Genomic DNA, 22,006 nt, shown 5'->3' with positions numbered 1-22,006 from the left:
GGTTAAACCACAGAGCCTAGGACTTGCCAATCAGAAGGTCGGCAGTTCGAATCCCCACAATGGGGTGAGCTCCCGTTGCTCGGTCCCTGCTCCTGCCAACCTAGCAGTTCGAAAGCACGTCAAAGTGCAAGTAGATAAATAGGTACCACTGCGGCGGGAAGGTAAATGGTGTTTCCGTGAGCTGCTCTGGTTTGCCAGAAGCGGCTTAGTCATGCTGGCCACATGACCCGGAAGCTGTACGCCGGCTCCCTCGGCCAATAAAGCCAGATGAGCGCCGCAACCCCAGAGTCGGCCACAACTGGACCTAATGGTCAGGGGTCCCTTTACCTTTAGCTTTAAGCAACAGGAAGTCAGTAGTGGGGGTGGTGAGGCAAAAGACTCTGAGCCCAAGCACACATGCATATTGTATATAGGTGGAAAGCCCTTCTTTCGCACCCTGTGAAACAAAAATGCTCAGTTTTTTAAAAACAGGGCAACAGTGACTCCTGAGCCTCCCCCGATCTCCTTCCCCCTTCCCCCTTTGTTTTGACTGATCAAGGGAGGCTTGGGAGTCGCGGGGTTTCCCAGTTTTTTTAAAAAAACTGTGTATTTATGTATCACAGGGTGCGAAAGAAGGTCTTTGCACCTTGCCTGGCAGAGAAACTGCATGCCTTGCGCCCCTCCTGGGCAATGGCTGCCTGCCTGTGACTCCCAAGCCTCCCCCGATCTGCCAAAACAAAGGGGGAAGGAGGCAGAAGATCTGTACCACCGGATGTCCCTGGTTCCCCCTCAGCAGTGGCGGTGGCAGCAAGCAGCTCCTGAAGCCAGCCAGAGCCACCTGTGCTACCAGGTTGGCTCCGGGCTGCTGAGGCTGCCGCTGCCACGTTTCCCAGGGACAGATTTGCAAATCTGGGGACAGTCCGGGGATGGAATTTGTCCGGGGACAGATTTGCAAATCCGGGGACATCTGGTAACCCTAAGCTGGTGGCAACTGGAGGAACTGGATGCTTGGTAGAGGAGATGTGGGTTTGGAAGCTTGATTTGCTGCTGACATCTAAGAAGCAGGACACAGTTTTTCAAGAAGCCACCTGGAGAACCTTTCGTTACCTGCCACACCACACCTTGTACTCCCCTCTTGCAGCTGCTTTCCTCCTAGTTTTGGGAAATGAAATACATGTGTGTAATCCTAGTTGGGAAAAGCAGGGAACGTTGGAATCTCGCTCATGCTGAGTCAAAACGTGTGTCCATCTAGCTTAGTTTGTCTACAGTAACTGCCAGGGTTTCGGTTGGAATCTGTTCTGGAAGTCCGTTCAACTTCCTAAATTTTTGAAAACTAAATTGCAGCTTCTGGTTGGCTGCAGGAAGTTCCTGCAGCCAATCAGAAGCCCCGGAAGCCCCATTGGATGTTCAGCTTCCAAATATAGTTCACAAACCGGAACAGTCACTTCTGGGTTTGCAGCGTTCAGGAGCCAAAACCTTCAGGAACTACGCTGTTCAAAAACCAAGGTACAACTGTATTTGCTGATTGTATTTTCTGTTCTGCACAAGGGACGAGTAAGCAAGTATCAGCATTTTTCACCTCTATGTCCACCGGAATTCTTCAACATTATTGATCATGAACGTAGTATTTCTTACACTGCCTGTTTCCTAATCATGTTATATTCACCTATGCACATTCATTGGTCAATGTGGGAAATAGTCACATTTTCCACTAACGCATGGAGACAGTGAACATTAACTGGGCAATATGCTAAAAATCACCTTTTGATAGCGTTCATTTGCACACATTCTCTCATTTGCATTTATCAGTTGTTTTGACAACTTTCAGAATTTAGTCAAATACTGTTAAGTGCTTTGGTTTCTGTGCTTTTAGCATTCATTGGTTGGGGATGTTCCTGTTTATAGTGTTGCTTTTGTGTCATATGCTTCACTCTTCTCCCTTTGTAAGCTGCTCATACTAAAATACTCCAGCTTTTCTGAGAGGATAAAAACCCAAATAAATGCATTTTGCTTCCCCTACTTGGATCCCTCAGGGATACAGCTGACAGTGAGCGATGTGGACACAACTCCTGAAGACCTTTTCTTTGAAGTGGTGGATCCTCCTCATCATGGAGATCTCTTCAAGCACAGCTCCACATTCCCAAGCCGCCTGAGTGCAGGTAGGCATGTGTTTGTTTGCTTTTTTGTAGACTAAGACACATCTCTCTGTAAGGAAAAATGTGTGGCATGTACATCAAACTGTGTGTGCTTATTTTTCTTGGAATGTAGACATACCCTGTGTGTCACAGTGGCTGGGCTCGTGTATTTTTTTAAACAAATTGTATTGCTTTTTAAATAAAACAAATACAAGAATCATTCAACACTTATCCAGCAGTACATCTAATGGTGTTTGTTCTATCCAATGAATAATCAATATTCAAACCTATTACAGTTGTATCTTGGTTGACGAACGCCTTGAGACTCAAATGTTTTGGTTCCTGAACGCTGCAAACCCGGAAGTGACTGTTCTGGTTTGTGAACGTTCTTTGGAACCCAAATGTCCGATGCAGCTTCCGTGGCTTCTGATTGGCTGCAGGAGCTTCCTGCAGCCAATAGGAAGCCGGGTCTTGTTTCTGAATGTTTTGGAAGTCGAACGAACTTCCAGAACAGATTTCATTCGACTTCCAAGGTACTTAACGTAACCTCTCCACTGAGAAGATTGAGCGGTTGGCATAACAAGGTCTTGATTTGGGTCATGAACATTGTTAAGGAAAGGGGTCCACATTTCTTGGAAGGTCTCTCATTTCGGTGCCTGTGTATTTGTGACCAAATAAACCCTTGCACCACAGTTCTCACCATGTTGTACACGGGAAACTTCTGATTTCAATCTTTCTTACTGAGAAGGAGATACCTTCACGTATGAGGAGATCACCAGGAATGCTCTGCAGTATATCCACGATGGTTCGTCCTCAGCGGAAGACACGATGGAGATTTCAGTGACCGATGGCATCACCACAGCGACAGCCGTACTGAAAGTCGAAGTAGCCCTGATCGACAATGAAGGCCCCAGGCTGGATCCCGGCTGCTCACTCGCCATCACGGTGGCTGCTAAAAGCTCTGTGATCATCACCCGATCCCACTTTGCCTATATTGTAAGTGCACCATTCGTTTCCAGCCTCTTAGCCTCGATAATGTACCAGTCTATTAGCTTGTCAGGGTGTTGGGGGGGTAGTACCTCTGGTGGGGGACACATTTGGGGTAGTTTGTCCTCATCCTGCACTCCACTCTCACCTGTGGCACCTAGAAGCTGTCCGCATTTGACAGTGGCCACAACCCGGAAACAGCTTTGATTGGCCAGGTAAACCAGGTGAGGGTAGCTGATAGGTGAGTTAGGGACTTCTGATTGGCTGTATGCAAAGACAGGCTCCGTTGGATTGCGTGGATAAGGAGGGGAAAAATCGAGAAAATTTAGAGCCATACTTTAAAACATAACAAAAGTTAAGATACTAAAAAAGATTAAAATTGCCTCAACTTCCAAAGCATCTGCGTAGCCTTGTCTAAGCAGCAACGTTTTTAGCAGGTGCCAAAAGGAGTACAGTGATACCTCGGGTTACAGACACTTCAGGTTACAGACGCTTCAGGTTGCAGACTGTGCTAACCCAGAAATAGTACCTCAGGTTAAGAACTTTGCTTCAGGATGAGAACAGAAATCGTGCTCTGGTGGCGCGGCGGCAGCAGGAGGCCCCATTAGCTAAAGTGGTGCTTCAGGTTAAGAACAGTTTCAGGTTAAGAACGGACCTGCAGAATGAATTAAGTTCTTAACCTGAGGTACCACTGTACAGTGAAGGAGCCTGTATGATATCGATAGGCAGGGAGTTCCAAAGTTCTTATATTTGTGGAGTACTTAGAGATAGTTTTAGATGGTTTCTGTCCATTTTCCTATGTTTGTTTTAAAAACGTTAGAAGGAGGAGAATGTCCATTGGTGCCTGGTTGTAATACATGGAGTGACTTTCACAAGGTTCAAAGGACTGCTCACTTTTTGTTTCTTTTATCTTTACGTCGACCTTGTGAGGCAGATAAGGCCCAGAAAGTCAGCGTGGTTTAGTGGTTAGAGTGTTCGACTAGGGCCTGGGAGTTCAGGGTTCGGGTCCAATCTCCCCCTTGAAGCTCGCTGAGTGACCTTGGGCCAGTCACAAACCCTCAGCCTAACCTACCTCACAGGGCTGTTGTGAAGAAAAATTGGGGAGAGGGCATGGAGAGCTACACACACCACCTTGAACCTCCTTGGGGAAAATTTGCAATAAATAAAGGAGAGTGAAAGGTCCAGATCACTCTAGTGAGTTTCATGACTGAGCAGTGATTTGAACTACGACCTCCTCAGTCCTTGTTTGAACACTTGCTGTTGAGGAGCCAAAACAGTCCAAGTATATGAAAAGAAACAGCGGTAACAGACGCTCCAAGTGTCCCTATTTTCCAGGGACAGTCCCGGCTTTACAGAAGCCATCCTGGTTTGTGATTTGATCTCAAATTAACAGTAAAAATTCGGCATCAGGGGGATGAAACATATCAAAAAGAATGGGGGAAATTTATGTTATATATAGAGAAGATGATGTGAAATAGGGAAGTGTTGAGCAAAAGGTAGGCTCACCTGGGAAGGAACATACAAGCTCACAGGAAGCTGCCTGACATCGGGTCAGATCATTTGTCCATCTCTCATAGTATTGTCTGCTGCGTCTGGCAGTTTCTCTCCAGAGGCTCAGGTGGAGAAAGGTCTTCCATCTTGTCACCTATAACTTGACGGTTTCGACTGGAGATGCCAAGGGTTGCATCCTGCATCTCCGTGAGCTTCTGAGTGCAGCGCATGAGCTCTACCGCGAGCTCTCGCCACCCCTACATCCCTGAATCAGGGTGGTTTAGCACCCTCCTCCAAATTATAGAATTGTAGGTTTGGAAGGGATTGTCGGGGGTCATCTTGTCCAACTCCCTGCAAGGCAGGAATCTTTTTGCTCAAGGTGGGGCTCAAACCCACAACCCTGAGGTTATGACAGTGGCGTAGCATGGAGGGCACAGGGGTGGTTGCCCTGTGTGTGAAATGGTTAGAGGGTGCAGAATTTCAACAGCTGGAGGTGCCTCAATACAGCTGTGCCCATCCGTCGCTGGGCTCATTGAAAACAGCTTCTCCTTGTGAACCAGGAAGTGACCTCTCTAGACAACAGAACAACTCTTCTTTTCTTATCTCTGCGGCTCCAATCTCCTGGGTGATGTGGGATGCCATAAGGGAGTTGAAATCACATGTGTACTCCATCTATTTCCCTCCCTCCCACCCAGCCATCCCCTCCATGTGGCCCTGGGCACTGGCAACCCACGCTACACCACTGGGTTCCCCCACCTCCTAGAAAAGCCCGCAGGAGCCGCACACCCTTTAAAGAGCAAGCGGCTCTTGGGGGCTTTTCCCCAAGGAGGGAGAAGGGACTGACTGGCCGAGTCAGTCCCTTCTCCCTCCTTTGGGCTTTTGCGGGAGATGGGGGAATTCCCCCACCTCCCGCAAAAGCCCGCAAAAGCCTCGTGCTCTTTAAAGGGGCTCCGCGGCTTCTGCTGGCTTTTCTACGAGGGGGGGAATTCCCCCACCTCCTAGAAAAGCCTGCAGGAGCCGCACACCCTTTAAAGAGCGCGCCGCTCTTGGGGGCTTTTCCCCGAGGAGGGAGAAGGGACTGACTGGCCGTTTCAGTCCCTTCTCCCTCCTGGTCGAAAACCCGCAGGAGTCGCGCGGGGCTCCTGTGGGCTTTTGCGGGAGGTGGGGGAATTCCGCCACCTCCCGCAAAAGCAGGGAGAAGGTCTTGGAGTAGCGGACAGGCTGCGTGCAGCCTGTCCGCTGCTCCCAGAGCTGCGGGGGGGGGGGAAATAATATTTTTTTCCCTTGATTTCCCCCCCTGAAAACAAGGTGCGTCCTATGGGCCGGTGCGTCCTATAGTCCGAAAAATACGGTAGGTACCACTTCGGTGGGAAGGTAAACGGCGTTTCCGTGCGCTGCTCTGGTTCGCCAGAAGCGGCTTAGTCATGCTGGGCACATGTACGCCGGCTCCCTCGGCCAATAAAGCGAGATGAGCGCCACAACCCCAGAGTCGGCCACGACTGGACCTAATGGTCAGGGGTCCCTTTACCTTTACCTAACATGGGAGATGTACTATCAGTTACAGGCAGGACTGTTTTTACACTGTGTGAGACAGTTTCATGCCCAGGCAGCCCAATCCTTGAATAAGTTAACTTTTGCATGAAATTATTCAAATCAGAGGGGGACATTGCAGAATTCCTCTGATTTTGCCTAACATTTAATACAGTGGTACCTCGGGTTAAGAACTTAATTTGTTCTGGAAGTCTGTTCTTAACCTGAAACCTGTTCTTAACCTGAGGTACCACTTTAGCTAAGGGGCTTCCCGCTGCCACCACGCTGCTGCTGCGCGATTTCTGTTCTCATCCTGAACAACAAATGGTTGAAGCCAGTTTGGTGTAGTGGTTAGAGTGTTGGACTAAGACCTGGGAGACCAGGGTTCGAATCCCCACTCATCTGTGAAGCTCACTGAGTGACCTTGAATGCAGTCACCGTCTCTCAGCCTAACCTACCTCACAGGGTTGTTTAAATGAGGAGGGAGAGAAATCATGTATACTCTAAATGACAAGAGTTCTGCTCTCCACCTGGTCTTGTTCCCCTCATTTTAGCCCGACTTAACTCCTGCTCTTTTTCGTCTCACTTCTCTCCTTAGGATAATAACTCTCCTGATTCCAAGATAAGGGTTCAGTTAATTTCCCTTCCCATGTATGGAACTCTGGTACGGATAATACCCGGACAACATTCTCAGGAGTTTTCAGAGGTCTATAATTTCACAATGGAAGACATCAACAATAAAAGAATCAGGTAATCCTGGGGAGATTTGCAAAATTCTTCCAAGCACCCTAAACCCTCCCTGCTCATTCAGAAATCCACAGTGCCACCTACAGGGAAGACAGGCACTGAACATCAACAATACTTTTATAGCCTGTCTCGCAGAACGTCTAATGATTGAGTGCCGATCTTTTCATGTTTTGTGGACTGAATTACTACTGCAAATAAGCGCTTCACAAACAAAGCTTATAAAAATTATTCTCCCAGCATAAATGTGAAGGATAGAGCAGGAAGAGAAAATGGAGAAGCTTTCTGTTTAAAGAAAGTGTTAAGCTGTTGGGTGGTTTTGGACTTGGAAAAAAAGATAACTGAGGGGAATATGGCTAGTGAAATTATTTGCTAAAGTGCCCGTCTCCTAAGGCAGACAGCATTTCAGGACTCCAAATCCTTCTTTTCAACATTACCTCTAACATTGTATGATGTACAGTATAATTTAGCACTGAAGAAAAGCAATATTTTTTTCCAGCGAGTTAAAGACAGGGGCCTCTATAGGCATAATGGGAAGACATAAATGAGCTTTGGGCTCATGTATTCCCCCCAAAAAGCCATGGGAATGAAATTGGAAATGTTCACAGCCACTTTGAATCAAACCATCATTCTCCATTGCATCTGGACTCTGAAAACTGTGGTTTGTTAAAACTATGGTTTCAGAATGCACTGGGATCAGAATACAATTTGATCCTGTACTGTTCTAACAAGCCACAGTTTATGGAGCTCAGATGTAATGGGAAACTGTGGCTTCTTAAAAAAGCTGAAGTGAAAGCTTCCAATTCCCCCTCTGGCCATTGACTATGCTGATGTGAGTTAGAGTCAAATATCATTTTATATTTGCCCTCCACAGGTTCCCCAGTCCTGCTGTATAAAACTTAATCTAGCTATGGGGAACCTGTGGCTCTTCAAACCTTCATCAGCCTCAGTCAGCATGGACAGTGGTGAAGGATGGTGGGAATTGTAGTTCATCTGGAAAACAACTTGTCTCCTGCCTCTGATCCAGTTCTTTGTTGTTTCTGCCTCTTCTTCTGGAGTTGTTAGACCACGGCTTTCCCAGTTGGTTTGTCTCACTCAGTAACAAGGAAGTGCGAGTCATTTTCTCCTTCCCTCCAAGCAGATAAGACAGTGGCGAAGATTAAATTGTTGCAGAAAGGTTCTTAAGCACACGATGTGAAAGCCTTTCATCTGGCTGTCACTGCGTCTCAACTCCTCTCGCCTTTCCTGTGCAGATACCTCACAGAGTTTGAGGCCTTCAGTCAGCCAGTCACCGACATTTTCCACTTTGCTGTTTTCGACGAGGACGGCAACCGGCTTGACAGCCAGATGTTCACCATCACTATCACGGCTGGCCAGAGCAAGCCTCCAATCATCACTTTTGCTGACCATATTGTGGTGCGTAAACAGCTGGGACTTGGGGGTGCAGGTTCAAAGTTGTAAGAGGAGCATTGCTTATCACAGGCTGGACTGCAAACACCCTCCATTTTAAATTCTGAATGGGACTTAGAAGGAAGGTAGTGACTATTCAGGGTCTCATGCAGCAAGATATTTCCCATTGACCACTGCCTGGTCTTGATTCAGCCCTCTAGGAAGGAGCTGATGTCAAAGAGGGGAGATTTTCCTGTTTCCAGCCCTTTCCCCCATGTTATTAAAATTTGCACGTGTTAGGCCAGGAGTGGAACGGCAGTACATCAGCTACAGCATTGCTAGAGCAAACTTCAGATGTAAACCTCAGTTTTGCTTTTGTGTTTTCAGGTGGATGAAGGAGGTAGGGTACCACTTAGAGCTCACCACTCCCTAACCATTGACTCCGATCTTGCCCAGGAAGGCTTAGTGGTGACAATCACATCTTTCCCAAGATATGGGTACATTGAAAACACCAAAACGGGTAAGTTTGGAACCCTCAAAAACGGAAAGGTGGCTCCTTTGAATCTTAAAATAAACACTGGCAGATGAGGCTCCGCAGTGCATCCCACTTAATCTTTGAAAAACAGCAGCGACAAAAAAATCATTTGTCTTCTCTTTCTGCCTGAAAGCGTGGTACCATTTTAAAATAAAATAAAGTATTATTTCCTATTGGCAATGCTGTGTTTGCAGGTAGGCGACTTGGTCCTGGACACACTGCAAGCTCAGACCTCTCGTTCTCAATTCAAGATGTGGTAGAGAACCATATCTATTACTTTCAAAGCGTCCACGAAAGTATTGAGCCATCCACGGACACCTTTAGCTTTTATGTCAGCGATGGCTTCAGCCAATCGGAAACCAGCAGTGTCAACATCACCATCAAGGTGAGCTCACTTGTTGGGTTTGATTCATAAAACCTGTTGAGTTTAGAGAGGATGCGTGCATTATCCACTAGAAATCTGAAACCTCTCTTGTGATTAGTTTGAATATATGAAACCCCACAAATATTAATATGGGATATTAATTCACATTGCTGGTATGTTTTATGCTGTTTGTGATACCTTAATGTTCTAGAAACTTAGAATTAAGTTGCCAATCAGATTTACCCAACAAACCTGGACACACAAACAGAGTTCCAGATTCAGCCGAAGCTGTTCGTATGTGTTTACATTCGCAAAACCGATTTTGAATCATCAGATGTTGCAGCTTCTAGTTGCATTTCTTATCCCCCACCCCTTTATCTTTGTGGCATTGCATGAGTGCACTGTCTTCCACAAACGTCTTTGTGTTATTGTAGCGTCTAAATGATGAGCCCCCGGAAATGGAGGTGGAGCCTGTCAAAGTACAGGAAACCAAAGGGGTGGTGATCACAAATTCATCCTTGATCATGAAAGACCTGGACACTCCAGACAACCAACTGGTCTTTGTAGTGACCAAGAAACCCACTTACGGTAAGATACAAGTTTCTGATATTGCTGAGCAAATGCACTTCGAATTATTTTTTTTAGGGTTTTCCCAGCAAGCAAACGGTCCGATGATGGTAGAACATGGAGCCATCCAAGCTGGTGCAAGATTCAAAATAGACAAAAGGAAGTATTTCTTTACATAGAAGACAGTTAAGCTATGACATTGAGTGCTGTAAGATATGCTGTTGACAGCCGCCAACTTGGATGCCTTTAAAGGGAAATTAGACCAATTCATGGAGGCTATACATTTCTGAATTCAGTAGCTGCTTTTGGCCTTCCTGTCGCCATCAGTTTGGCCATTGTGAGAACAGAAAGCTGGACTAGATAGGCTTTTGGTTTGATCCAGCAGAGCTCTTTCTATTTTTAACCCCCAAAACCTTGGCTTAGCAGGGGTCAGCAAACTTTTTCAGCAGGGAGCCGGTTCACTGTCCCTCAGACCTTGTGGGGGGCCTGACTATATTTTTTTGTGGGGAGATGAACAAATTCCTGTGCCCCACAAATAACCCAGAGATGCATTTTAAATAAAAACACACATTCTACTCAGGAAAAACACCAGGCAGGCCCCACAAATAACCCAGAGGTGCATTTTAAATAAAAACACACATTCCACTCATGTAAAAACACACTGATTCCCGGACCGTCCGCGGGCCGGATTTAGAAGGCGATTGGGCCAGATCCAGCCCCCGGGCCTTAGTTTGCCTATCCATGATATATACATAAGAGACAACATTCATGCATGGGAGATACTAATCCCCCGGGCCTTAGTTTGTCTACCCATGGCTTAGAGCAGCAGTTCTCAACCTGTGGGTCCCCAGATGTTGTTGGACTACAACGCCCATCATCCCTGAGCTCTGGCCTTGCTAGCTAGGGGTGATGGGAGTTGTAGTTCAACAACATCTGGGGACCCACAGGATGAGAAAGGCTGGCTTAGAGTCTCACCTTCTTCATTCAGATGGCCAAAACCAAGCTAAACGAAACCCAAGTGTTTCTAAAAGGATCCTCAAGCTCATTGCAGCTGATAAAGCACGGGCAAAGTATGGTCACATCTAATCTCTCTGGAAATCGGGTCCACTTCCGAGTGGGGCTGGGTTGCGGTCCGGCCTCCTAGTCACTCCCCTCAGCGTCAGGGTGGGATGGCGTCAGGCTGGGAGAGACCCCGGCCACATCCTCTTTCAGCCTCGCGCTGCGAGTGGTCCTGGGCTAAGGTCCTGCTTATGGGTTTTCTTCTGGCATCTGGTTGGCCACTGGATGTTAGACTAGATGAGCCATTGTTTTGATTCAGAAGGCTGTTAAGTTCTTAGTGACTGTTGCCTCATATTCTGGTAGCTAATTCCATAGGTTAGTCAAACATTGATTGAGGAATGAGTAACAGTGGTAGGCAGAGCTTTTTTTTCAGGGGAAACACGCCAGAACTCAGTTCCGGCACCTCTTTGGGGGAGGGGTGCCATTGCCCTTCTAAGAGAAAGAGGGAGGTGTTCATGGTGAGTTCCGGCCCTTCTTTTTACAGATGAATAGCACTGATGGTAGGAAGCACAATTGAGACATGGGAAAGTGGGAAGGATGTAGTCTGCAGGACCTAACTCAGTTGTGTTCACCTTATTCTCTCTTCTTTTTTCCAAATAATTGTTATTTGATTTTACGAATATAAAATTATTACAATACAACCATACACATCCACAGTTAAAAGATTCTTCTGAATCTCTGAACTTCCCACCTTCCCCTCCATGGGTCCTATTTATTACACCTTTTCTACTGCATCTTTTTCAAAAGTCCACATTTTATATAACTTTATTAACTCCATTGTACTTGCTACATTACAAGTGTTATTGCAATCCTGCTAATGTTTCCATCTGCTTACAGTGGTCTCCAAGATAAGTTATAATTTTTCCCTGTTCTTTGTTAAAGTTTTGTATTTAATGTATTAATGTAAAGTTTTGTATTTAATGTATTTTTAATCTCCTGCTGGAAGTTGCCCAGAGTAGCTGGGGAGGCCCAGGCAGATGGGCGAGGTATAAGTAATAATTTTTTTGTTATTGTTGTTGTCATCGTCTTCTTGGTTCCTGAGCTTTCTGGTCAGTTTTGCCATTTCGGCATAGTCCAATAATTTGATTTGCCACTCTTTTCTGGTAGGGACTTTATCTTCTTTCCATCTCTGGGCTAACAGCATCTGTGCGGCCATCGTCGCATACATAAAGAGTCTTTTCTGCTCCCTTGGAATATCAGCACTGACAATTCCTAGTAGAAAAGCCTCTGTTTTTGTTTTGTTTTTTGTTACCAAAGTTAATTTAAGCATTTTTTAAAAAATCATTATATATCATTTCCCATAATTCTTTTATTACCTTACACAACCACCACATATGATAAAAGGTGTGTTCACCTTATTCTCAGGTTATCTCCGCAAGAGACAGTCTCATCTGGATCCCTTGGAGAACGGTCAAACCCTGTCCGAGGGCTCTACCTTCACCTACCAAGATGTCCTGGATGAACTAATCATTTACACACCGGGCAGTTTCAGTGTCCAGTCTGATGAGTTCAGATTTTCACTCTCCGACGGCCTCTACACGCAGACTGGGAAGGTGGAGTTTTCCATTGAGTTGTCCAAGTCGGAGCCACCCAGATTAGTTGTGAACAGGGGCTTGCAACTTTCTGCCGGTAAGGGGTGGGCATCAGCCGCACTTTTTGTGGCACTGGTAGTGATGCTGACAGCCAAATGAACAATCAGAACTTAACTCTCTGTATAAAAACTTTTTTAAAAATGCAATACATTCTGTGTGCAAAGGAAGATCCAGTACCTATGTTCACTGTAACTCACTATATGTGTATTATGGTTTTATATCATTTCAACAGCAAAAGCTTATTCATAGAGCCAAATAGGAACTGTAGTCTGGTTGAGAGATTCTTTGAGTTCCTTCTTAGCTCATTGTCCCAGAGCTACAATTCTCAGGGTCCCCTTAGGAAGAGGGAATAATTATTCAAGTAGTTTTAAGCCTGCAATTCTTTCTTGCCCAATTGGCCATTTTCTGCCTTCAAAATGCTCCCATGACTTATGCCCTATGCAAGATTTTCTCTGAAGTTTAACTATACCTCTGGTAACACCTTGCCTCTCCCATATTTTGTTCTTTTGCATCATTTGGCCTCTCCTTCTGATCTGATTTGCCCATAGCTTAAACTGTAAATTTGCTTGGCAAAGGCAACATGGTTTTGTGTACAGCTCAACTGCTATTATTACCATTTCAATGCATGTGACCCTATATAAGCAAGTAAACTACCCTAAGCTTATTTCAATGTCCAGATGCAGCCAATGTAAATTTCAGTGGAGGAAGTAGGGTCAAGAAAGAGGCAGGGGCAATAGCAAATAAGCTATTAGCTATTAGCACATACAATTCACATTGAATACCCTGTAGACTATTAAATGTTTACAAATATTAGTTCTCCCTTCCCATTTGTGGCCCTTCATTCAAGTTACCCTTCCCCCTCATCTAAAACAACAGTTCTGTTTATCCGAACTTCCGAATTATCTGGATGTTTTTGGGATGTTATCCCTGTTTATCTAGGATGAATGTGGTTATACCACAGAGATGTACATTATATTCTGGCTTGCACTCTTTATAAAGACTTGAGGAATGAGACCCTCTTTTATTGTCCATTCTGGGTTGCCCAACCACTGCCACTGTGTCCTTTCTCTTGGCAGATCAAGATGAGCAGGTGACAGCAAAGGTTGCAAGGTTTATAGCTGGGGCAATCAGAATAAGATCCACTATTTGACTATTGATTCAAAACCCTAAAATGTATTTTATATAATTGACTTTCTATTTCTATTATTTGTATAATGCATATTGTTGTTTTATTGCTATGGCCGATGGCTGACGCAAATAAAGATTCATTCATTATATTCAGGATGATTCTGCAAGGAGGAATAGCAGGTATTTGACTTTCTTTTGCCATTTAGGCTCTGTGGCAGTCCTTACAGACCAGCACTTGAAGGCCACAGACTCAGATTCGGATGACCTGGCTATCAGATACATCATGAAGAAAGACCCTGTGCTTGGAGTTCTGCGTATCCGTAAAAGAGATTTCCTTGATCAGATCTCTGTCAAAGGACCAGTGAAAAGCTTCACACAGGCGGATTTAAATAAAGGTGAGCACTCCCAGTCCCTGCTCCACAAGAGAGTTCCGTTGTGTATGTGTGTTCACTTGAGTCTCACATTCCCAGATTGATGCTTTAGTACAAAACTGGATTTCTAAAAAGGTTTGTTTTCCCTCTGCCAGGCTAGTGCTGGCTCAGTGGGTAGTTGTCTCGCTCCTCAGTAGAGTTTGGAATAGGGATCATTTACACCAGCATAATGTACCCTGCCCAAAATTACTTTGACTTCTTGTCGTTTGGGTGTCTCTGCTAGTCACAGACAGCAAGAAGACAGTAACACATGTTAGGAGTCAATATTATTAGAAATATGAATTTGGAGAACTGTCATACAGGTGATAGAATGAAATTCAGTTAGAGGGGATGCGAGGAAGTCTGTTATTAATGTTATGAGAATTAGATATCTGAAGAAATAATTCTTTTTCTGCGTTTAGCTTACTGTATTGTAAAGTGTTTTTCTTTGTTGTGTGTTTTGTAAAGTCTTTTTTGTTATAAATGCGGAAAACCAATAAAAAATTAGGGGAAGAAGAAGAAGACAGTAACACAAGCTCATTCTCATTCTATCTCCCCACAGGACAGGTGGAGTACAGCCACGAGAAAGGGCATCCCGGTGGGACATTTGCTTTCATTTTCGATGTGGCTGATGCGGAAGGAAACAAAATGGTGGACCAGGCGTTTACACTTCGGGTAATAGGTAAGGCCAAGGGGTTCTGCTGCAAACCCTCGTTTTCTCTTTGGCAAGGAAGGCAACTTGGCTGTTGTTAACTGGAAACAAGGAAATTAAGGAGGGAACATGGTTTCAGCAGAGGGGGAAGCAGGGCCAGATTTAGGTTTGATGAGGCCCTAGGCTCCTGAAGGTAATGGGGCCCTTTATATGTCCAGTAGTCCTTTGTCAACAACAAATTGTTGCTGTTTTTTGTGCTGAATATATGCTATATGGTAATTTATGGACCTAATAGGTATCTAAAGCCATTTGCACATGTTGCCCTGCAACCAGTCCATGCAGAATGTAGGCACCCTACATATAAAAATGAGCAAAGCAGTGATATTTTAGGGAGCAGGCTAGCAGGCGGGGCCCATTACTTACATCATAGGAGCCTTCACAACACAAAACACTGTTGCTGTATGTAGGTTTTATTTTATTTGTTTTTATCTTTTATTTTGGAAATGTACATCCCAGGCTTTTTCCCTTTAAAATTTTTGGGGGTCCCCAAGAGAGTGTGGCCCTAAGCTATAGCTTGTTTGGCTTATATGTAAATCCGGCACTGGGGGGAACGATTCTGAGCCATTAAGAGAATAAGGCAGGGGATATAATTCTGTAACATCATAGCCTCAACATCTCATTTAATAGTAATTGATGTTCTTATTTTCCCTAATAGTAAGTAATATACATGTTACCATGACATTAGTCAGGAGGGTTTCACAGGTTAATTGTGCTTTATCCCCTGATATTTTAGGTTAGGGATAGACAAAGTGGAGATCTCAATATGATTTTGAGCTGAGACACCCATCCTCGCTGAGTCTCGCCAATGGCCACACTGGCTGGGGTTGATGGGAGTTGACGTCCAACAACATCTGGGGGGTATCACTTGGGGCACCCCTGTCTTGTTGTTCAAAATCATAGAATCATAGAAAGGTACAGGTGGAAGGGACTGCAAGGAACATCTACGTGCAATGCAGGAATCTCAGCTAGATCATACATGACAGATGGCCATGCTTAAAAATGTCCAAGGAAGTAAAGTCAGCCACCTCCTGGAATATAAGAAGCTGCATTATGCTGAGTCCATTTAGCTCAGTATTATGTAATAGTAGCATTGCTCTAGTACAGCATTTAAATCGGTTAATTTGCTAAAAACTGTTTGCTAAACTATAAAAGGATTCTCTAATTTGTTCTTTGGAATATTTAATGCAAGTACAGTGGTGCCTCACAAGACAAAATTAATTCGTTCTGCGAGTTTTTTCATCTTGCGAATTTTTCGTCTTGCGAAGCACGGTGCTATGAGTTGCTCCTCGAAGTCAAGTCGCAACTGCACCTCTTCAAGCAATGCACCCTGGGTATTAACGGTTTTAAGAAAAAGGAAACAAACTTGCAAGACGTTTTCGTCTTGCGAAGCAAGCCCATAGGGAAATTCGTCTTGTGAAGCAACTCAAAAAACGAAAAACTCTTTCGTCTTGCGAGTTTTTCGTCTTGCGAGGCATTCGTCTTGCGAGGTACCACTGTATATATAAAAAGTGGAGATGACAAACACCATCTTAGAAGACGTAGTCCCCCTTTTCCTTTTCCTCAGGAGGAAACACCTGTTCTCAGATGATGCCAAATGTATGCAAATTTAACTGATTGATATGCTAAAACGCATATGACCAATTGGCTAAGATTTCTTTAACTGGATAGCAGCCTAGTTTAGACTATTCTTGAGAGGCAGGAAAACAGAAGAATGGAAGCTGTTGGTCTTATCATTTTGCCTCTGATTCTCCCAGAAGATCGGTTGCCACCATCCGTCATTGTCAACACAGGACTGGCCCTGGACGAGAACTCGGTGAAGAAGATCACCACTCTCGAGTTGTCCGCTGTGGATCAGGACAGCGAGCCGAGTGATCTCCTGTACAGGATTACTAAGCAGCCCCAGTTGGGGCACCTAGAGCACTCTGCATCACCAGGTTTGCAAATGTTCACTGTTTTTTTTTTAGCAATATCAAGGCAAGCGCTTGACAAGACTTTTAAGGGAGCTTTTAAGGCAGGGGTTGGCAATATTTCCCCCCGATGAAGGAACATTAACCATTGGGGAAAGCCCATCTGTGCTACTGCGGTTATTAATCTTGTGCGTTTGGAAGCAGTTGAGTGAATTAAAACTGACTCTTTGAAATAAGAAATTCTCTAGTCTGGAAAATATGGTTCAAAAGTTTTACTCACAGAGGTTGACCCAAAACAAACATTTATACCAGATGGATGGGGTATAAGTTATTATTATTACCGTATTTTTCGTCCCATAGGACGCTCCGTCCCATAGGATGCACCTAGTTTTTTTGGGGGGAAATAAAGGAAAAAATTTCCCCCTTTATTTCCCCCCCAAAAGCAGGTCGGGGAAACCGAACAAGGTCAAGGAACAGCGGGATGGCGGCGCTGCGCCTCCCTGCTGTCCCCCGAGCTTGTGGGGCTGGCCGATGTCTGCCCGGCGTGAGGGGCGCTCTGCTTCAGGGTGCCCCGCCCGCCGGGCAGCAGGCTGCTATCCGCAGCATGGGGAGCCCTGCGGGGAACTCCTGCAGGGCTCCCCACGCTGCGGATGTCTGCCTGGCGCGCGGGGCACTCTGCTTCAGGGCGCCCCGCCCGCCGGGCAGCAGGCTGCTATCCGCAGCATGGGGAGCCCTGCGGGGAACTCCAGCAGGGCTCCCCACGCTGCAGATGTGTTCCCGAAGTGCCGGGCGCTCTGCTTTCAGGGCGCCCGGCGCTCCGGGAAGCAGGCTGCTATCCGCAGCCTGGACATCCCTGCGGGACCTCTCGCAGGGCTGCCTAGGCTGCGGATGTGTTCCCGAAGCGCCGGGCGCTCTGCTTTCAGGGCGCCCGGCGCTCCGGGAAGCAGGCTGCTATCCGCAGCCTAGACATCCCTGCGGGACCTCCCGCAGGGCTGCCTAGGCTGCGGATGTCTTCCTGAAGCCTGGAGAGTGAGAGGGGTTGGTGCGCACCGACCCCTCTCGCTCTCCAAGCTTCAGCGAAAGCCTGCATTCGCCTCATGGGACGCACCCAGATTTCCCCTTCATTTTTGGAGGGGAAAAAGTGCGTCCTATAGGGCGAAAAATACGGTATTATTATTATTATTATTATTATTAACAATAAAGTTGGGTTCAGATAGATGCATGTTATCTTATACTGATCCCAACATAGCTAAAATATATTAGATTATGAACATATTCCACGCAGAGCTAAAAATCAAAGCTCTCTCTCTTCTTCATTCCAGCCTCCATTAGCCTGAGGCTGTTTTCCTAGAGAAGAGATTAGCACATCCATTCTCTCCAGTAGCTTGAGAACAAAGAGTCACTCCATCCAAGATGGAAGCCAACAGATTAGCATATGCATAGACGTGTAATACATCCTGATGCCTTGTGAATGAGGCACAAGATATGGTCCCATGATACAGCCCCACAGAATTTGGTGTTAGCCGCCCTGAGCTGGGGAGGGCAGGGTATAAATAAAATTTTATTATTATTATTAATCTGTTAGGCTCTCTTCTCAGCGCTTCTTTAGCTTCAGTGGAAATTTCCATGCCATGCATCACAGTATGCATGCAGACCCATTGCAGAGTTATTTTCCATTTCAGTATACAATTATACTTAACATGGGATGGGCGGAGACAGAATAAAAATTGGACAGCCTTTGGAGAACTGTTCCTTCTCTTTGTGCTATACCAACCCTTCTCCACCGCTTTTGCGTGTGTGCACACATACGTAGAGGAAGCAATTCCTGCGGGAAGGGGTGCTGTTTGGATTTCCCACCTCGGACACTGATATGCCCAGGGTTATGTCCCGAACGACAAATGAATTTTGTGCTTGAGTTATACAAATATAACTACTCTGCATTCTTCTTTGGGTTGATTGTGGGGTAGGTGACTCATCTACCCAATTGCAATTCATGAGTAGGGCAGCCCTAAACAGTTTTGTTTCTCTAAGGGAAGTTTCTAGTCCATAAGATTGCAGAATCATCAGCTTGCTGCTGTTTTCTTTCCCCTGCCATTTCCTGCTACTCTAGGCAGAAGGATTAGCTCCTTCAGACAGGCAGACCTGGTCTCCCGCAACATCCAGTACATCCATACCAGTGAGGAGGAGAAACATTCTGACACATTTGCCTTCTCCGTTTCCGATGGCACACACGAAGTGAGTAGATTTCCTTTTGTTCTTAGCAAAAGTCAGCTTCAGGTGGGCGTCCATCCATATTTGTTTGCACAAAGTTTGCAGGGAGGTTATCCGAACCCAGCTGTTTATTGAGCATACACTCTGATTTTTTTGTAGGAAGGTTGGTCAACGTTGTGCAAAGCAATCATTTTAGCCACATTTTCCAGGGCATTTTCCCGTAACTCAGTCGAATTTTATGGGGAAAGGGGGAAGTTGGCAAGTTGTGTAAGAGATTGCCAAATCCACTTAAGTATGGAACCTGAAAAGACCCTGAAAACCCTGATGTTGGGAAAGATTGAGGGCACAAGGAGAAGGGGATGACAGAGGACGAGATGGTTGGACAGTGTTCTCGAAGCTACCAGCATGAGTTTGACCAAACTGCGGGAGGCAGTGGAAGACAGGAGTGCCTGGTGTACTCTGGTCCATGGGATTACGAAGAGTTGGACACGACTAAACAACAAAATGGAACCTGAATTTGCCAGTATGCAACTGAATTCCGCCTGCAAAATTTCAAGAGTGCTCCAAATGCTCAGGCAGAGTTTGTCCATGGAAGTCGCACTAGATAGGGATCTGGTTTTTATTTTCGCTTCATCTGTTTTCCCCTGCAGGTGAGCCAGAATTTTGACATCAACATTAACCCGGTAGACGACTCTTTGCCTGTTGTGCAGAGCCCTGGGATGAGGGTGCAAGAAGGAGTGAGGAAGACCATCACAGAGTTTGAGCTTAAAGCCACAGACATGGACACAGAGGTGAAGCCCTTTCTGTGTCTTTCCTCCTTGAAGCACTGCAGAATTCTGCAGAATCCATTTGGAATAAGAACTGTCCTGTGTCAGGGTCTAGTGTGCCCCAGGAAAAGGGAGGGAAGGAGTCTGACACGGGAGAGGGGAGCAGTGATTTATGGGGGGCCCTGTACCAGACGGGAGGCAAGAGTCAGAGGCAGGGGGTGATCCAGAGCTGGAGGGCTGAGCAAAGAGGGGTTGGAGGAAGAGGAGGAAGAGGCACGTCAAACAAGTGAAGGTCCAAGTGCTTCCCCACCATCTCCTGCACCACTGTCTCCCAGAACCAGGAGGGGGTTGAAAAGGGAGGAGCAGAGGAAGAGTTTCCACACATGCATAGTCTCCACTTATCTTGACCCCAGCTCTTCAGGTCCCCTTCACACATTCCCTTCTTGCTCGCAGGCCAGATCCATCACATTCACGATCGTGCAGCCGCCACGGCATGGCCTGATCGAACGGACCAGCGACGGGCACCGCTATCGCCAGACCCACACCTTCACAATGGAGGATGTCTTCCAGAACCGGATCAGTTATAGTCACGACGGGAGCAACTCCCTGGAGGACCGCTTCACCTTCACTGCGTCCGACGGATCCAATCCCTTTTTCATTGTGGAGGAGGATGGGAAAGAGGTTGGTGGGGAAACCGTGCTGGGTTTAAGAGCTCAGTCTGAGTCCATGCTAACATGCGGTAGCATCGTATGTAGCTTGTACAACTTCAGGTTGAGAAGCCCAAATTTCAGCGCTTCCCTGTGGGTGGCAGGTGATGGGTAGAGACCTCCATATCCACAGAAAGCTAACATGTTAAGGGGGAAAAACTTAAGAACTTTTCTCCCTGTCCTGTAAGTTTTCAGCTGGCTGTGAGACTGCCTTAGTTTTCCTTGATTTCGTAGGGGACTGTTCAAATGTGTGCTCTCCCTACCGACAGTCTGAAATGATACAGTCCAGCAATTCTGCTGCCAGTGTAACTATGATGGGTTAGTCAGTCTAATTCTGCCCTCAGAACGCAATGCGAGTAGCAGAAACGGTGTAATCAATCCCGTGAAATATTTCCTGGATATTTCGAGAGGGAGGGCGGGGGTTACGTTCAAACGGTATCTAAATTTTACGAAATAACAGCACAAATGTTTTCTCAGCTTGTGACTGCTGTGCCCCAGTTGTTCAGAGTGGAAATTCTTCCTGTGGATGATGGAACCCCAAGAATTGTCACAAACTTGGGCCTGCAGTGGCTGGAGTACATGGATGGCAAGGTAGATTTTCACGTTTGCTTTGCTTTCAAGTCACACGTTTTGGTGCATGGAGAAAATTGGGAAAGGCTACTGGATAGGTGTCAGAGGCGCAGAACAGAAAATGGGCAACTTTTCCAGGTCTTGAGAGCAGCATTGGAAAAATAATTTGAAGACTACTTGGGCTTGAGCCCTGTCCTCCTGACCCAGATATTCTTACCTGCCCCACTTCTGGATTTGCCATCCCTGTTAAAACTTAATATGAAGTATGTGGGGGTTGCTTAAATTTATTCTATATTTATTTAGATGTTTTCATTAGGCTAATGTTTAGAAGCATTTGCAGTTTGTTTACATTTCTGCAACTGTTAAGAGTGAAGGGCGTTAATTTTCTGATGCTGTGAGCTGCCTTGAACTTGGTTTAACTGTGGAAAGGTAGCTGGTCAATCAGTGATGTTGAAGACAACTAGGGTCCTCATAGACATCAGGAGAAGGGCGAGATATTCTGTTCCTTTGTTCTACGTGGAAGATGTTCTATGCTGGATAGCTCAGTTGGTAGAGCATGAGGCTGGGTTGTGGGTTCAAGCCCCGCACTGGGTGAAAGACTCCTGCATTCCTCGGGGTTGGACTAGATGACCCTTGTGGTCCTTTTCAACTCCACAATTCTATGATTCTATGTGGAAAGTCAGCCATTGCCAGGGCTGGTCCACCCATGCGGTGGGCTGAAGCAGCCGCCTTGGGTGGTAGAAACCCAGAACGCAGCGCTCTGCAAGTTCTCACAAGAGCTCCGTGAGATCTTCTTGAACCTGCTGTTGTCACTTTATGGGCGCTGCTGCAGAACCCACATAAGGGAGGCTCCAGCAGGGGCAGGGAAGCACCTTCCTGTTTCTCCTCAGGCAGTGAAATGGGATATGCCACTCCAGCCCTCCACTGAGACAGTATTCAAACATGCTTGCAAATCACTTTGAAGATCTAAATGGTGGAAAGCCAGGATATGAATCTGCTAGATAGATTAAAAATGGCAAACGCCATAATTCCAGCTGCGAACGACACACCTGTTAGAGACAAGGCTGGCACTATGAGCCCTCCCCACCTTTGAGAGCCAGTGTGGTGTAGTGGTTAAGAGCAATGGACTCGTAATCTGGTGAACCGGGTTCTCTTCCCCACTCTTCCACATGCAGCTGCTGGGTGACCTTGGGCCAGTCACACTTCTCTGAAGTCTCTCAGC

At 46.1% G+C, this 22,006-nt stretch overlaps 1 protein-coding gene across 2 annotated transcripts in view; it reads left to right on the top strand.

Moving 5' to 3' along the window:
• The window catches only part of FRAS1 (Fraser extracellular matrix complex subunit 1), a 369,664-nt gene that overhangs the window by 297,682 nt on the left and 49,976 nt on the right, over positions 1–22,006 (top strand). Inside the window, exons 36-50 of one of the 2 annotated variants that reach the window (XM_081020604.1) lie at positions 2,013–2,138; positions 2,863–3,110; positions 6,721–6,872; positions 8,120–8,282; positions 8,643–8,775; positions 8,985–9,175; positions 9,589–9,742; positions 12,146–12,409; positions 13,707–13,895; positions 14,473–14,592; positions 16,380–16,556; positions 18,640–18,764; positions 19,391–19,531; positions 19,961–20,188; positions 20,692–20,805. In XM_081020604.1, the coding sequence (XP_080876730.1) occupies positions 2,013–2,138; positions 2,863–3,110; positions 6,721–6,872; positions 8,120–8,282; positions 8,643–8,775; positions 8,985–9,175; positions 9,589–9,742; positions 12,146–12,409; positions 13,707–13,895; positions 14,473–14,592; positions 16,380–16,556; positions 18,640–18,764; positions 19,391–19,531; positions 19,961–20,188; positions 20,692–20,805 (2,525 nt within the window). Of the gene's footprint in view, positions 1–2,012; positions 2,139–2,862; positions 3,111–6,720; positions 6,873–8,119; positions 8,283–8,642; positions 8,776–8,984; positions 9,176–9,588; positions 9,743–12,145; positions 12,410–13,706; positions 13,896–14,472; positions 14,593–16,376; positions 16,557–18,639; positions 18,765–19,390; positions 19,532–19,960; positions 20,189–20,691; positions 20,806–22,006 lie in introns of both variants that reach the window. The other variant, XM_081020603.1, reaches the window with a different exon arrangement.

Source organism: Podarcis pityusensis (assembly GCF_964106645.2).
Source record: "Podarcis pityusensis genome assembly, chromosome: 9".
NCBI classification, from domain to species: domain Eukaryota; kingdom Metazoa; phylum Chordata; class Lepidosauria; order Squamata; family Lacertidae; genus Podarcis; species Podarcis pityusensis.
The sequence above is the reverse complement of the archived record's forward strand: the minus strand, read 5'-3'. Positions and strand labels throughout refer to the sequence as shown.